This window comes from Eleginops maclovinus, chromosome 24, assembly GCF_036324505.1.
Source record: "Eleginops maclovinus isolate JMC-PN-2008 ecotype Puerto Natales chromosome 24, JC_Emac_rtc_rv5, whole genome shotgun sequence".
Lineage (NCBI taxonomy): Eukaryota > Metazoa > Chordata > Actinopteri > Perciformes > Eleginopidae > Eleginops > Eleginops maclovinus.
In genome coordinates this window covers 1,583,295-1,600,113 of record NC_086372.1, presented here as the reverse complement: position 1 = coordinate 1,600,113, position 16,819 = coordinate 1,583,295, and the positions used below count along the sequence as shown (strand labels likewise).

Genomic DNA, 16,819 nt, shown 5'->3' with positions numbered 1-16,819 from the left:
TCACACAGATTTCCCTTGTTTATAAAACCAATCAGCTTAATTGAGACGGTCTTGATGAGCTGATTGTGAATTGTGTGCAGACAAAAGGAAGGAGGCTCTACTGAACTCAATGGAATGGTAGAATTTTGTGGGAATAAAAAGCTTCGTAATGAGACAAAATTACATGTTAAGAAGAAGAAGACATGAGGAGCACTTAAAGGATCGTCCACAGCTATTAAACCTGGCTTTTTGTTGTAGAAATAAGACGCTTTTCCTCCATTATGCAACAAAAACGCACATTCAAATCCGATCCAGCCGCCAACTCTTAGCATTGCAGGGAGCGGTCTGAAGCGGTTCTACATCAGCACCTTATCTGCAGCCGTTTTGCCCCAGATGCCCTTCATCATCATGCAAATATTAAATGGAAAACGTCTCATTTATCAAGCACGGTGCGAAGACCACTCTTCAGGGAACATTATTAATAAGGCATTATCTAAAACACTTCCACTCTAAATGGGAAAAAACTAGCAGCATTTGTGTGCACAGATACAAATCCTGAATTAATTTCACCTTCTAGGTTCGGAGAGAGCGGGAGTTTATTAGTTTTCAGTAAATGAAGTTTCATTTTAAGCCAGTCTTATTAAAAAAACAAGAGTATTTTACTTATTGTATTACCCCTACACCCTTTATCATGTTTACTTTAGGTATTGTATTAACTCAACGTGCAAATGTGCTTAGTCCTGACTCCTTTATGCTTTAAAATAATGCTAATCGTGCTCTTGCAACTTCAACGTTAGGGCATAATATAACATAATGACTGCTTTTTGACACTGGAAACATTTCGTAAAACACGTTTGGTACATTTTGACAAACTGTCGGACAGAAAGCGATTATTTCTGACACTCAAATCAACATTTCTTGCTGTTCATGCACCATAAATGCAGAAAAAGGCAGCAGAACAGCGATTTCTTCCCCTCATATCAATATTTACACAAGCTTTCATCCCACCTGACAGGTATCAGAGAACTACATATTATATTAACTGTATCTGATGCAACAACAGTGTGTGTGTACTGTATTTGTTGTTTGAGCGGTGCTGATCCACAAAGCAAATGTCAGCCTAGATTCTCTGCTGTCGTCCCTGATGCCTCTTTTAACTCTCTGAGGGTTAAACAGAAAAAGGTCTATTATTGATGTCATCCGTTTATGCTGTGCACTTTATTGCGGGAAGACAAACAGGGATGTAATTTACTCCTTGTTGCTGTCTTGTCTGCTCACATTTTCCACTTAAGAGTGTACTGTGTGTTCCACGTTAACCACAAGGACAAAATGCTAAGATAAAATGCTATTTATAAAAGGTATAAAAAGGGGATTTTCTCCTATGACGACAAAGCAGAGCATATTCCACCCTGTGTGTGCATGAGAAATAGGACTGAATAACAATTAATTGCTTGTTTGTTGCCACACACGGTCCGTGAAATGTCGAAAACCCATCTGTGTCGGTGAATGTGGAGCAGCTGGGAACTCCAGAAATACATTTTCATTTTTTGTAAATCCCCGCTTTTGTCACATTGCTCGTTTCATTTTGTGCTGAGACTCTCAATGCCTTGGCTTGTTTTGTCACCTATATTGAGGCCATAATAATACACATGAGAGGGGAGACATTTATAGCATAGAATATCTGTGATCATAGAAGTTGAATCAGCATTAAAGTCTTTAAATTAAATGTAAGCTGGTAGAAACATGGCTGAGACACATACACACACACGCGCGCGCACACACACACCACTCGTCCTACTGTAACTTTTATGCGCCCGCTCAACTCCCACCTCGGCTGTCAAGGCTAATAAAACTAACTTACAGCTGTGTTTCCCCGCAGCAGAGTGAAGCGCCGCGCTCCGCCCCTCCTTTAACTTCTCCATTTAAATGTGCATTTTGAAGAACAAGCGCTTCTCTCATCTCCAAAGGATGTTGATGACGCAAAAATCTCCATACATTTCCATGAGCTGCTATCCGAGGAGTGATCTGGGAGGAAATAGCCGGCAGGTTTTATGAAAGTATAAATTGAATTTTTTTATTAGGAGGAGTGCAGCGGATGAAAGCTGTGAATGAAATATTTTTTCTGGGCAGAGATATCTCATATTGATGCAGTTGTTGTTGTCGTGGGCTGAGGGCCATTTGGACATTTAAAAAAAACAACCTGTTTTTGTATGAAATGGAATTTGTGGAGGTCCATACAACAAAGCTTTATGGATCAACATAAAACACTGCTCACCGTCGTGGGCAGAGCCATTACACTTAAAAGCTTTGGTGGAGCACACTCTGACAGCTAATGCAAAATGAAAACAAACTTCTTTAATGACAGGAAGCATTTGTGTTATTACCTCCACAAAGGACGTTATATTTTCTGCTCCGTTTGTCCCTCTGTCTGTTTTGGAATCTACAGGCTATTCTTCATGGTTGAAGCAAGTGAAGGACACAGGGGGAATACACGACTAGCAAACACATCAATGTGTCTACTGCACTTTTCTTGAAAGATATTTATCCATGCATTCAGTTTTACTCATGCATATTTTGAGATATCTTTCTGAATGTAATTTGGAACTACTTTTCTACAGAAGAAATAGTCCCCTGTGAACCGGGGTCTTTAGATGAACGAGAGGAAGAGGGAGTTATTTCTAGGAAGAGATGCTTGATGGATGCACTTATGAAACTCATTTTATGGCCTAACTTGAAGACGTAAGTGAGCTCTTGTTTGCCTTTTATACATTTAGGTGAACTTCTGTCCTGGAAACATAAATTCTACATTTGCAAGCTGAGGAAATGGTCAGTAATTTGTAAACTTCAGCTACGATATGAAACAACCCTTCTGTGATGCATCACAGCAGCTCTACTTACACAACAAGGAACAAGGCAAGAGACATTTGACTTTACTCTACGATGAAGACAGCATGCAAGAGAACCTCAGATTACTCTGCATTTAATTTGAGGATTGCCTGCTGCAAAAGAGAGCATCAAACGAAATTTACACTTGGCTCTAGCAACCACTAAAGCCATTGCTCCCAGCTTTCTCGTCCAGTGCAGTACTAAGATCCTTACCGAACACTTTGAGGAAGATCTCCCGTTCCTGAGAGCCCGCCTTGTTGGTGGCCCTGCAGGTGTAGCTGCCCCCGTCGCCCTGTCGGATGTTGCGGATGGTCAACATGCTCCGCCCGCCTTCCAGCCTGGCGATAATGTACTGCTCTGACGGCTCCAGCTGCTGCCCTTTCCTGCACAGACAAAGAGCAGAAACATGTGAGCGACAGGGGGGGAAAGTATAGCACCCTGCTCACACCTGTCAGTGACTCGCTCATAACTCACACCGTCTCGATGCTACAGATGTATAATCTCAGCACTTTGGGTGTCAACTGATCCCATAAAAGAGAGGCTAAGTGCAGACAGAAGCTATTTCTATCTACAGCACGTAAACATGACAGCACTTTCTTATAGAAACCCTTTCAGTTTGTGACAAAACAACGGCTTTTCGGAGAGACATATCACACCATAATTGAAATAACTATACTTCAGTGAAACATTCGTAGCATGGCATCAGTATTCTTCACACTTCTTAGACTCTGCAGGAAGACAGCATGCTCCTGTTCCCAGTAGGTGTTTTGGGTCTGGTTGTGTTGTTGTGTACTTTGCCCGCTAAATGACTCGGGTGTGTTGTGGAACACAGTGCTGACTTAATGTCTTTCTCTTATTGCACTCTGTTGGGAAATTAGTCAGGAAAAACACAGCTAAATTGATCCGTGTCTATATTTACTGTAAGCTTCATAGCTGAAGCATAATGGTGAGAAGTAGGTCTGCAGCCCCCCCCCCCCCCCCCAGTTCACTTAACCAGCCATGTAATCTTTAAGGTTAAGGGATCAACAAGTTATTTCTCATACAGATGTAGACAAATGGGGCTTTTCACACCATCTGCATGCAGGTTTTTAATCAGCTCGGGTGGTTCAGATGTAGCTAGGTAAGGTCCTTTGGTGCTTTGGGGTTTTGCCTTTACTTTAGTTGTATTTTTTGTGCATGTATATGGTCTGCAAAGGCTAAAATCCCTGTGTTTCTCTCCTACACTGCATCGAAAGCCTCCACTGGACTGTTTTGGCTCAGTCTTATGGCCGCAGAAAGAGCCAAAATAATCTTTCATTTATATGGACAAAATAAAGGTCAGAAAGGATGCTAATGTTGCACAAAGAAGAAGCACAAATGAAAGACCCTTTAGGGGTTACAAAAATAAGTCTGAGTTTGAGGCAGTGGAAACACAGAGTTGATATTCAGCAGCTCAGAGATGCAGTACCTCTGTTGTGGCTGCAGAAATCAGCTCAGAAATCCAGCTGAATAAGTAATGCTTTCCTCTAACATCTACAATCTGTGCGTCCTTGAGCAAGGCACTTAACCTCCAGCTGCTTCGATGGCCAGTGGTGTTTGTACTGGCCGGCTCCCAAGTGTGTGTGTGTGTGTGTGTGTGTATGTGTGTGTGTGTCTAGCTGGATGAGAGCATGCATTGGGAAGATACTTACAAATAAATCATTATGGATCTGGACGAAAGAAGCTGCAGCTTACAATGAAATCAGTAATAATCAGGTGCTGTTTTAACCCCGAGGAATGGAGCACAGGTATGAAAACATTACCTTTTTATTCAATATGAATCATAATGCCCTCAATCTGAAACTGGCACCCTGCTTTTAACCTCATAAGCTTCTGTGCAAATCGAATTCAAAAGGCATGGAAGCACAGCGCTTGGAATAATGCATGCCTCTAAATAAATTCTCTATATGGTCTCAGACGGTATAGTCCTAGGAAAACAAAAAACAATATTATTATTTGGGGGATTTCTCGACCCAAACGCAGTTGGCCGCAGCTTCATGCACTGCAGGAGAAGCGAGAGGGAGGATAATTGAAAGTCGACGGAGGAAACACCAAAGCCAAGTAATAATAACTCTGGCGAGCCGAAGAGGAAATGAAGAGAGGCCTCATCTTCTGAGCGGACAGTGAATGTCATTATGCTGACTGACTGCTGACAGGTAGTCCATTACCCATGATGCACAGAGAGACAGGAAATGCAACTGGGAGGCTGGAGGACGCTGGGACGGCGAGGAGGGTGACATCAAAAGCGAAAGTAAATTGGGTTGTGATTGTTGTTTACGCCTAGGCCGGATTCTTTTGTTGTGATGTGAGCATTTTAATTCTGTAGTGTCGCGGGGACTCGCTGACCTGGGAAATGAAGGAGAACACGAAGAGATGTTTGACAGGCGGCGGACGCTGCACTTTCAGATCTGTGTGGACTTACGGTGAAAGGGAGGAGATTGGCAAGCCTTCCCTCGACTGTGACTGCATTAAAGAGGACGTAATATGCTAGTTTCCAGGTTTAGTGGCTCGATTGTGACACGATTGGACTCATTAATGGTCTCAGCATGACTTTAGGATTTTAGCCTTTGCAGACCATTTACATGCACTAAAAACCCCATATAACACATCAAAAATCCTTATTATTCAAATAAAACATGTTTTTTCACGTGGTTTCTCCAGGTCCAAAATAGTTATGATGATTCCAGAGTGTAATGATTATCCAGGGGGGAAAAATGCCACATGGAAAGTCTAATTACGAAAGAGCAAATGAATCAATACGTCACCTCTCAACCCGTCGTCGCTGTGAAATTTGCCGCTCTATATTATGCATGCTGTTTAATCATTAAAATCACATTTCCCCCTGATTTGCTGTGTGGCTGAAAGACAAGGTAACACACACACACACACACACCCTGGAGTACACATGCTTCTGCTGCTGGGAACCAGAGAGCAAGATGAATGAGACGCACCGAGTCGAGGTCGTTCCCAGCTGTGCGCTGTCTTCAAATTTTGTTTGTACTTCGCAAAGTGATGCATGTGCCTGTTTTTTTTTTCTTCTTTCCCCCCGCTATGATCGACTTCTCTTTCAACCTTCTACACGAGAGACTTCAGTTCTCATTACTGCGGGTATCATTCTTGGAGGCTATGTCCCATAACATGCAGGACTGATGCATTCAGCAGCCTAACTACTGTATCTGTTTCACCGTGTGCAGGGTGGGATGTTGGAACATGTGACCTCTCTGTAAGAGCGGTGACAATTCCTGCTTGATGCACATCTGACGCCTGCAACACGTGAGGCAAAAATAACCTGCTGTATGTGTAGCATTGATGATGTAATGCTATATCAATGGAAAAAGTGAGTTATTTAGCAGCAACGGTTTACTGAATGAAGTGAAACTGTGGATTCTGGATGTGAAATTGTGTTAAAAGCGGGTAGAAATAACAAAAAATAGCTGATTTACAGGTTGCATAATTACATTTTTGGGCCTTTACTTTGACATTCTGGACATCTGCCACTACAGAAGAACTACTTTCCCGTCGTCTGGTTTAAATCCGCAGTCACACTTCCAACTTTTTCAGCTAAAGCGCAATTAACTTCTCCATCTGCATTAAGACCACGAATAATAATGGTCGTTAAAGGCCGAAATAAAAGCGTACAATTGCCAAGACTGTAAGAGTGTGTGGGTGTTTGAGACTCCCCACTTACAGGTGGTTGTGTGTCATTATGTGCAATTCAGAGCCATATGTATTTAAGTGTTTCTCCCTCCCTTTCGTTATTATTGGAGCTGAACTTTGAGAGGAAGAATATTGATATTTTAAGGTCATGGATAACCTTCACTGCTAACAAACTTACCTACTGCTATTTTCCACCTTTAAAGTGTGCTTTTTTCCCCACAGTTCCTTCAGGGCAGCCATTGATTTCTATTCATTTCAATACAGCTCTAAAAACAACTTAGTGACACCTGCCCGAGGCGGGTCACACATCACTGATAATGTCAGCTGTCTCTTGTCAACCCTGTCTCTCGTCAAAGTCAGTTCTTCCCTTTTTTATCCATGCAAAGGTGGATTTTTTGCACCCTAGTGAAGTCAAGAGGTGCCTGGAATAATTAAACAACACTCCACTTTGCTTTAGAAACCAGACAAAAACATACAAAAACACAGCTTTGATGAATTCAAAACATCATAGTATGAACTCCGCTGCAATGCCAGAGTGTTATCAATAGGTGCTCCGGTGCAAATAGCTTGTCATGATTGCCTGCCGAGTGGGTGCAAGCTAATTACTGTAATGTCGAGCGGTGAGTGGATAGCGGGGAGTCAAATGCTCTTCAGGTGCAAAATGTGAACGCCGGTGCTGTGCGGCATGTGATACCATTTTGTGGTTGCTTAGGGCAATGTACGAGGGCGGACTATCAACTCCTCCGTTAATATCTAGCTGAACTGCAAAAAATCTAACATGTAGGCTGTTTTTCTCAGGGATATTAACTCATGCATGGGTACAAATAAGGACCAATACATCTGTTCGTATTATTTGAGCATTAATTGAGAGGTTCTGTATTAAATGTGTGTCTTTAAAGCTGTTTTACACGGTTTAAGTTAGGCCCCTCAGTTCATTCAGCTTTTTTCATTGCAGAAAGAGGCCGAAATCTTCCAGACTTTGAAGGTAGTACGCTCAATAGCAGCTAATGGGTTTTAAACGGTAACATTTGGTAAATAAATACAATTCTTCATCTTTTGAGAGCCTAAACATCTTGCTGTTTTCCCTCAATAGTACTCAGTCAGTTTAAAGGAGTGGGAGGTACCTGTGCCATGTGACCAGGGGGTCAGGAGATCCGGAGGTCATGCAGGTGAAGGTGACCGATTCCTGGTAGTCAGCAGTGGCATTGAAGGACGGCTGGAACACCGACAACACCGGGGGGACTGCAGACACACAGAAAAACACAGTCAGACAGCAATTAGACCCAAATCTATACAATAGTGTAAAGGTAACAACTATACCATCAGGATGAATGCTGCCTGTCTTCTGTGAGTAAAGTATCCAATCTCTGTCGAGCGCTCAAGCCACGGTTATTGTTTGTCAGGCTAATTCCTGCTGAGTCGATATTAGAAACTCTTAATCGCTGTGATTTTAAGGTAAGGGGTTCACAAGACATGCACACACTGACTGGGAATGTTATTACTACAAATGATTGGATTAAAATCCTTGTTCCAGGACACTTGTCCAATGTTTTCTCACATTTTCAGAGCCAAGATGATGAATAGTACAGAGAAACTGTTCAAACACATCCAATATGTCTTCTATGAGCTATTGATAACTGTATAAAGAGTATTTGTTGAGTACCATCCAATCAGATGAGGGCTGTCATCCTATCATTCAGTAAGAAGAGAGCAGGTCGCTCTTTCTCTCTCTGCCTGCCTGTGCGGTGACAAGGCACTGACAGCTTTACGGCACAAACATGTTTATCAGACGTTTCGGTCCATTCTCCAGCCTGTGCTCAGCCTGTACTTCTACTCCCACTAAAACTGCTCTCAGACCAATCTCAGGGCATGGTTAGGCATGTTTGCAGCAGCTTATTGGAGAAACAATGACACTCCAGTGAGTGCACCACCTGAGGACTGACAGCAGCAGAAAGAAACACGATGGTCCAATGCTCATATGGAGCTCAAATGGAGGGAAGTCTCTACTTTAAAATCACAATATTGTGCATTTTATTGTCTGTTTTTAAATGTATTTGAATAAACTTAATGTAAATGTGCATGACAATTCAATAGTGGACATAATATATCAGAATAGGAGGAAATACCATTCAATTTAAATACTTCTTTTGCAACGATGCACAAATCTTACTCAACAAACCTGCAGAAATGTCTACAATCCGTCTGTCTCTAATAAAAGGTGCATATAAGAGTCTGAAGATCCAAAGCTGTGTGTCATCCTCTTCCTCCCATTTCAGCTACAAAACACCCCTTCTTTTCAAAAGGGAAAATAAGCAAAGGGACATAGGCCGAGGTCATTTGCATAATGAGATCCCATTACTATGTGGAGTGCTGGAGATAATGAGAATGATTACTAATGCCAGATGTAAAAGCAAAGGCTGTGATCAGACGTTATTATCCACACACCGGAGGACTAAACTTAATATAAAGTGCAATTATATTTCAATTATACACCCTCTGCACTCACAACAGGTACTGGATTGGCTTGTATTTAGTGCTTTAGGTGTCACTAAAGACTCTGTTGGTGCAAAAACTCTCATGCAAACATGGCTAGGTTGCAGAAAAAGCGCCAAAAATCAACACCGTTTCTGTTTCATTTACAATTCAGCGTATTGATCTGAGATTAACAGGAAGTCAGCACAACACAAAAGTTGTGTGTCTCTAAAAACAGATTCTGTGTTAATATGCATGAATGTAAGCTGCACATTTAAAGTATTTCAGCCTCAGTTGTTTTACTCTGATCAAAACAAAAGGCTTTAGAAGGTGTAATTTTGAGGGAAAACAAAGTGTTTTTTACTATGAAATTGTAATTTAGAGTGGGAGTTATTGAAGGTTAATGAACTGGATTTGTTTTTCCAAGTGAAGTTATCGGGAGGACTCTCGAAAACAACTCGATAAAGAATAAATGTTATAGATGCGGTCTGATTAAAATGATGAAACTCAGAAAAATACTTGGGATAATGAAGGGGGAATTTTAATCAAAACACAGCATCACGGCAGACACCTAATGAAGCAAACACTGCGGCATACTGTAGCCTTTCTTAAAAGATCAATTACACTAACAGCACCAGAGTGTGTTTTTGAACAAAGTGAGAAACTCTTCATCTGCAAATCCACGGTGTCTGATCCGTCTGCCGTCCCGTGGCGTCTATCTATCACTCGGTTATTGCCTGGTACAAAAAACAGACACATTTTTGCTGCATTGTGAGTGAATTCCACACACAATGCATGCCTTGTTGGCTGGATATAAGCAGAGAAACATCAAGGAGCAGAGAGCTTTTCAGGGATATAAACGGGCTAAGCAATAATCAAACACTATGAGGCCTTTCCAATAGTCCTGACTCGGCGATTGCGCAGAGCAAGCATCTGCCTGACATGATAACCATTGATTTCCACGCCAATAGTTCTCCAGTGTCTCTCTCTCTCTCCCCCTTCCTATATGCAACGCTCTCTCCCACATCAGTGAGGCTTGTTAATGAGAAGCGGTGCCAAGCAGAAAGACTTCAAAAGAGCAAATCAGCAACAGGCTCTCAGCGTCCAAAAAGAATCTGGCGAGCTTTTTGAGTTCTTCATGTATTAGTCATATTCTGGGAACTTCAGAGGCTCGCTGGAGGTGCTGCCGAGGCTTTTACAGACATCCCCACGAGCACGAGCGAACTCTGAAAACATATTTCGAGATTTCAGAACTCGCTCGGACCCGATTTGAATGCAAGAGGAGCTGGAGAACTTGTTGTCTGTTACGCGTCAACGGGCTCCGATGAACTGAGCATCACTCGTGTTTAGAAAGGAGGAGAGTGCCCTGGGTAAATATCATAACCGTGTGGAAGAAATTCAGCAAGCAAATGTTTTTGAGACCTTTACTGGAGTGCTTATTAGTGCTTTTAGATTAGAACACACCGGGATAAAACCAGCCCTGATTCTTTAATTGGTAAAGAACCCAAAAGGAAGTGTCAGGGAAGGATAAATCAGTTGCCATAGACACAAACTGGGACCACGGGGTGATCAAAACGGAGAGATGTTTGGTATCGATTAAGGAAAACATTAAGCTCTATTGGAGGGAGGAACATGGAGAATGTTATTGCCTGATCAATCCATATTGAATTGCATTAAAGCAGGAGTTTGACATTTTGTGATTTACACTTATTTGTTTTCTTGCAGAGAGTCGGATGAGACGATCAATAGCACTTTTATATCTGTAGGGTAACTATGTGGGCTTGTTAGGGGTAGAACAGCTCACCTGAAGCTCTAAAAACAGCAAAGTAAATGCTCATTTACAGCTGTAGTAGTGGGAATTAACCCCCGTTTAAAGCCATAACTTCCATTGTGTTTTTCTTACACATAAAGCTAAAGAGTCTGGTATTAGGAGACCTCTTCCTTCACTCGTTATGCTAAGCTATGTCTCTGACTTGAGCCTTATAAATACTGACTTTTACAAGCTATGTGCAAGAAAGCGTGCAAAAGTGAGCTACAGTAGCAGGCCAGGTGGGACGTCTGATGTGCATACCACACGGGGAATGAAAAATGTGTGTGTCACAGTGTAATACGTCTTACTTCAGGAGACTCCTCTCAATGTCCGGGGATGAAAAATCCCTGCATGTCATGACGGGAAGGACACAGCACTCTGTTGTGATACTGCTCTGCTTCTAAAAAGCTTATTGACACAAAAATACAAATATAAGTTGCACAATGATTTGGAAATCACTTGATACATGTCCTTGCTTTTGAGACTGTGTATTCTTTCTACCCATTGTGGACGAAAGGCTAACAAAAGTCCTCTCTGATAACTTTTTAAGGTCACATCCTGAAAATGTTCAGCCTCTTTTCCAGACACCGAGCGTGCTTTTGCCCTCTGGGTTGATTAGCCATTCAGTGGGCTGTTCCTCGACACGCCATCACCCTCATCTACGGCGCGCTTTGATGATAGACCGGGAGCTGCTGCAGCGGGTCAGCGTCACGCTTGTGGGCAAGAATAAACCCACGATGAATATGTATGAGTTCGCAGAGAGCTGTTTCAGCCTCTCGCATTCAGACAAAATATCGTTCCTCGTGACTGGGTAAAGCAACCTCTGTTAACACGTTGCTGAAGTAGTCAGAGCTGACACTTCCCTGACATGCTGTCAAAGGAACAGCATGACATAACATTGCTCCGAGCTCAATATAACTCTGTGTATCGCTAGACTCAGAGGTGGCGATGATGTCTTATTTTACAATACAACTATGGAGAAAACATTTGCCACTTTATGCAAAATACTGACTGACTTCCATGCGAACAAAAACGCAATGATTCAAGAAGCAATTTTCCATTCATACCGACAATTAATGGAGTAAATCATCAAAGCTTTTTTCCCACAGGAAGTGTTTTCAGTCAACGAGAGGCTGAATACTCAATCAGGGCAAAGAACGAGACGTCATGCAGGTTTCACACCGCGCTGACATTGTCTTACTTTCCCTCCACAGCCTCGTTTAACAAGACTCCCTGCTAATTGAGAGCTTGGAATAAAGTTAGCAAAGTGCTCCGAGGTTTTCCTGAGGCTTTTCCGGACATGGAATACTTACAAATACTGGTTTGTCCATATTTTACTGAGAGATATTTGGATTTTCAGACATGCAACGTGTCTTTTTTAACTCCCACAGGTTTTTATTCATGCATTTTTATGAAAGACTGCTTTCTTTTAAGAGGTAGATGAACATAAAAAGGAGACAGAAAGCAGTGGGCTTGGTGCAGGAAGCGTCTAGCTTCAGCTTCCTCTGTTAGCTTTTCCCGCTTCCGTTTGGATAAGAATCGATGTCCATCCTGACTGTGCGACATAGGCGAGTAAGTGCTCGGTGTTGGCCCTCAGGAGACAAGCTGGAGCCTAAAGATGGCCGGTCTGTAGCTGCCTCGCTTCACTCCTCATCCTTTCTTCTTTATTCTTCCTCCAGGGGTCCTCACACAAACACAACGACTGCTTTTTTATTGGTTTGTTTATCATACCTCACCGGTGTATCCCGGGGCACCGCAACAAGCTCACCATCCGCAGCTGATTGATAAAACATGCGGAGCAGTCATTGATATACCTGAGCCTCCTGGCCATCTGCTATCTGTGTTCGGGGCCTCTGTGTTTGTTTGGACCGGTCCGGGCTGAGGTCGATAATGTTCTCCAGTTACCTTGCTGCTCCTTTTTATCAAATCCTCTCCTTTCATTGCTCTTCCTCGCCCTACAACCCACAGAGGGGGAAAACTCCACCAGGTGACAAGCCCCATAAACATAAAGGCAGTGGTGTGGAGAGAGAGCTAAAATATTCCCTGTTTCTACACCTACAGAAATAGTTTCCTCTGAGTGAGAACACACGTCTCATTTCAGGGCAGGAAACGGGTTGCTTTTCAAACTGCGGAGCCTATAGGCTACAACTTGGGTGCAATATGCAACTTTCCTGAACATCACAGGCCTCTGTGCATGGAAAACACAAATCCTCAGGGACTGTTGTGCAACATACAAACTAATAGTATCGGCATTAAGAGTATTTTCCATCTTTGTCACCTTAAAATCAACTCTAGCTAGCGAGAGGGATTCAAAAGAAGCACATTTTGAACGCTCAGCTAGTTCAAAGCAGTCAAAAGTGCACGTTCTGCTGTAACAGATGTCCTCCAGCTTAGCCTTTCCTTACAGGACAAACTCATTAGCTTCATAATGTTCTCTCTGAGTACCTTATATATTTAATGTGGACCAAATGGTGTTCCTGTAAATCAGATTTTGCCTCCTTCAGGCAGGTCTCTAGAGAGGTGCTGAACGAGTCTCCTGCAGTTCTCTTTGAGGTGCACTCCCTCCTCAGGACTCTCCGCACACTGGACCGTCTCAGCAGCACATGGCGAGTGTCGTGTCTCTGCAATAATAGGTTGTGCCTCATTGAGCAGGCTTATTGGATCTTACTCAGAAGTGAGCTAAGTGGTGTGCTAAATTGAATGCAATTCATAGTTTTTTGGGTGCTCTGCTATTACATTAGGTGGGAGAGAATTACATAGGCAGGGACAATATTGCAGCTGTTCGAGCGTTACGCGGCCGAGCAAAATCACATTTCAATCACCTCGGCATGGTCTCAGGTGACTCGCCGCAAATGAGGACAAATGAGAAAATTAAAATGTCATCCTTCGATTTTTTTGGCCCCGAGACATCACTAATTGAAATTTTCAATCACATTAAAGAATAAAGGGAATAAGTAATGGTAGCAAAAGAAGAGCAGCGCTGCAATAAGTAATGATGACCTTATTTAGGAGCTGTACAGAAACCAGGGTCCTGCACAGTGTCGGGTGGCTGTTCCACAATCATAGCCTCCTCCTTGAAACCTTACAGACTCCAGGACGAAGAAGAGGAAGAGTCCATCAACACTCTGAGACAAGAGTAACATTCTTTTCTCAGCAACATCTGTATTAAACAAACATGTATGCTAAAGGTGACTTGCCTACTGTAAGAGGATTAAGCTCCACAACAAAAATTATCCAGCAGCAGCAATTCAACCCTCTTTGGATCCACATTTTCAGACCTTAAAGAAGAACCAAGACTGCAGAGATTCAAGGATTAAGCATATGTACCATCCCAAGCTGAGGATGAAACTGATAGGGCACGTTACACTTTATTTAGCAGGGATCCTAACAGTGATTTTGGCAATATTCTACAATATTTTTTTTTTGATACAGGATTTTTCAGCTTAATCAACAACGTAAACAGATAGTCTTGAGTTTTAAATAGTTTAGGCATCCTCTGGAAGTCTAGCTGTCTTTCTAGAGTCATTGCAAACCTTTAAGTACAGTTGTAAATCACAAGGAAACTCACCGTTAACGACCATAGCGATGTCAACAAAGTCTATCTCTCCGCGGGCCTCCACGCTGGCCTCGCAGCGGTACACGCCCTCGTCGGCTTTGGTCACCTGATGGATCTGCAGGTTGTTGTTTGGCAGCACCTGAAACCTGCCTTCACAGCGAAGAGGAGGAGGAAAGGAAGGACAGAGAGAGAAGCAAGATAAGAAAGTTAGGGGAAAACAGACGGAGGAAATTGCCATCTCCACTCTCCAGTAGTAAGACTGTCAATCTTCGCTTCACCTGATAGAGTCCACACTGATAAAAATGCACGCAATTACAGTTGCAAATAGTCTCCTCTCCCTCCCATTGTGGCCAGGACTGATGAGGCCTCTATCTCCTATTCCTCTCCCAGATATTTATATCCATGCATCGTAATTAGAGTGAAATGATTAAAACCTCCTCCGTGTTTCATCATCACCCCGGCACTGAAGATTTGAATTTCAATTAAAAAACGTGACAGATTCGAAGGGGTCACTCTTTCTAATCAGTGCTCGGGCGGGTGCGTTTTGTCTCGATGGACGACGGGGGAAGTGGTGTCCAGAGTTGTAAATCAGGGCGGAGGAGACGATGAAATGATGAAACCCCCTCTACAGGTTTCCTCTACTGCAACAGGACATAACACTAAGGGAGGGAAACTGTCCTGCAGGTGCTCCTCTAGGAGCTTCAAAACGGCATTCATTTTGGAAGAAATAAGACACAATTTGATCGACAAAATGATCGTTAAAACCCACCAGAAATAGCTTAATAATAAGAGGTTTGGATGCCGCTCTGTAATCCACTCTCTCAGTCGCTTGTTAACACGGTTTCTGTCCGAGCTATATACGCCTCCCGGGGCTGATGGGATTTCTATTTATAGAATTTGATATCCTTGTCTTATTGTGAAGCCACACAAAAGGAAAGGAAATAACGTTTCCTAGAGAACAGTATTTTTGGCACGTTAACAAGTCCTTTTCAATGAGGGATAGGATTGGGCACATGAGCATTTTTCCTCCCAACAATCAAGTGGGTTTGGCAGGTTAACATTCCAAAGGAGATCATAATATGCTATTGTAATCACTTACGGATCAGCTATCAGGGACTTATTGTATCCCAGAAGCCACTATGACTAAATAAACAACCTTAAATACACTTTAGGTATTACTTCTTAAGATTCAAACACTTAAAACTGAGAAAAGCTGCTTTATCAGATAAGAAAACAACCCCGGTGACGTTAGAATCTGTGTTGTTTTTCATTACAAGCACGTACTGTAGTTTACTGTATTTAATCCCCTACCAAACTCCATCTATCCATGCATTTTCTGAACAAATTTTCCCATGCAGGACTTTGGTTTGTCTCCTTCATGCCCAATAAACAAGTCCAATGTATCCCCTTCCTCGTGTGACATTTACAAAGTTTGCTTTTGGAAGTATTTGAAGTCTAAATGCACGTTTGTTACGCCATAATCCATGTTTTAAACCTCCTCATAGTCTTACTAATAACTATATATTTTCACCGTGACTTACTGTGGTGCTCCTCGGTGATCTCCCTGTCCTGGTAGTACCACACCACCACGGGCACTGGGGAGCTGATCACGTCGCACACCACCTCCGCCGTCTCGCCGTGCCTGAACTCCTGCGGTGACTGAACGTCCCGAAACGTCAGCCTCTCTGGGGAAAGATCAAACGACACCGAGATGGAAAAGCAATTTGTTTTTTGGGAACATCAAAAGGGAAATAACTGCTGTGCTTTTACTGTACTGTTAAATATGAAAGCAGGGTTATTTTATACATACTTCAGTCTGTTTTTCATGTAGTGTGCCAGTTCTATTGTGAATGCAGGTGCACATGTTCGATCGCCTCTATTTGGACACCTGTCAGCATGCATTTATGTCGTTAGAAGCAAAAAAATGCAAGAGAAACGACTGAAATATTACAATAAATAGGATTTCTTCCCCTTGAATGGAAGCATCTTAAAGGCATTTGTCTTTGACCTACAAAAACAGCTTTCTTTCTACCAATAAAGTGTCTAAATTCAGCCGTCAATTAATGCCATTCAGAAGTAAAGTTTCGGATGATTTCACCCTCAAAAATCTAACAGAACAAAAGCTAAATCTGGCTTTGACGGTTTTTCTGGGCCACAGTTGAGGCGATTGTGATGAAACAGCACAGGAGACAGAAGGGTGGCCGTTATACCCGCTGCCAATCAACGCCGTGACAAAAAGAAATCAATGAGCAGAGCGTTTCTGTGTGTGCATAATTAGAAGGGAACAAAGGAAGCCTTTGATTCACTCTTTCTTCAGTTTCAGGAGCGCTAACAGATTCCACGTCCTCGTCTTTTGACAAATAGCTTTTTATGGGGACACTGTTCCTGGACCAGCACCCGATCTCCTTGTTCGAACACCTCGCTTTCTGATGTGCGGCAGG

At 42.6% G+C, this 16,819-nt stretch overlaps 1 protein-coding gene across 3 annotated transcripts in view; it reads right to left on the bottom strand.

The window, feature by feature from the left end:
• LOC134860627 (neural cell adhesion molecule 2-like) overlaps positions 1–16,819 on the bottom strand; it is a 183,058-nt gene that overhangs the window by 34,297 nt on the left and 131,942 nt on the right. For all 3 annotated transcript variants that reach the window (XM_063877391.1, XM_063877389.1, XM_063877390.1), the window contains exons 4-7: positions 15,920–16,063; positions 14,391–14,528; positions 7,665–7,782; positions 3,079–3,248 (exon numbers count right to left, since the gene is read on the bottom strand). In XM_063877391.1, coding sequence (XP_063733461.1) covers positions 3,079–3,248; positions 7,665–7,782; positions 14,391–14,528; positions 15,920–16,063 — 570 coding nt within the window. The remainder of the gene's footprint in view (positions 1–3,078; positions 3,249–7,664; positions 7,783–14,390; positions 14,529–15,919; positions 16,064–16,819) is intronic.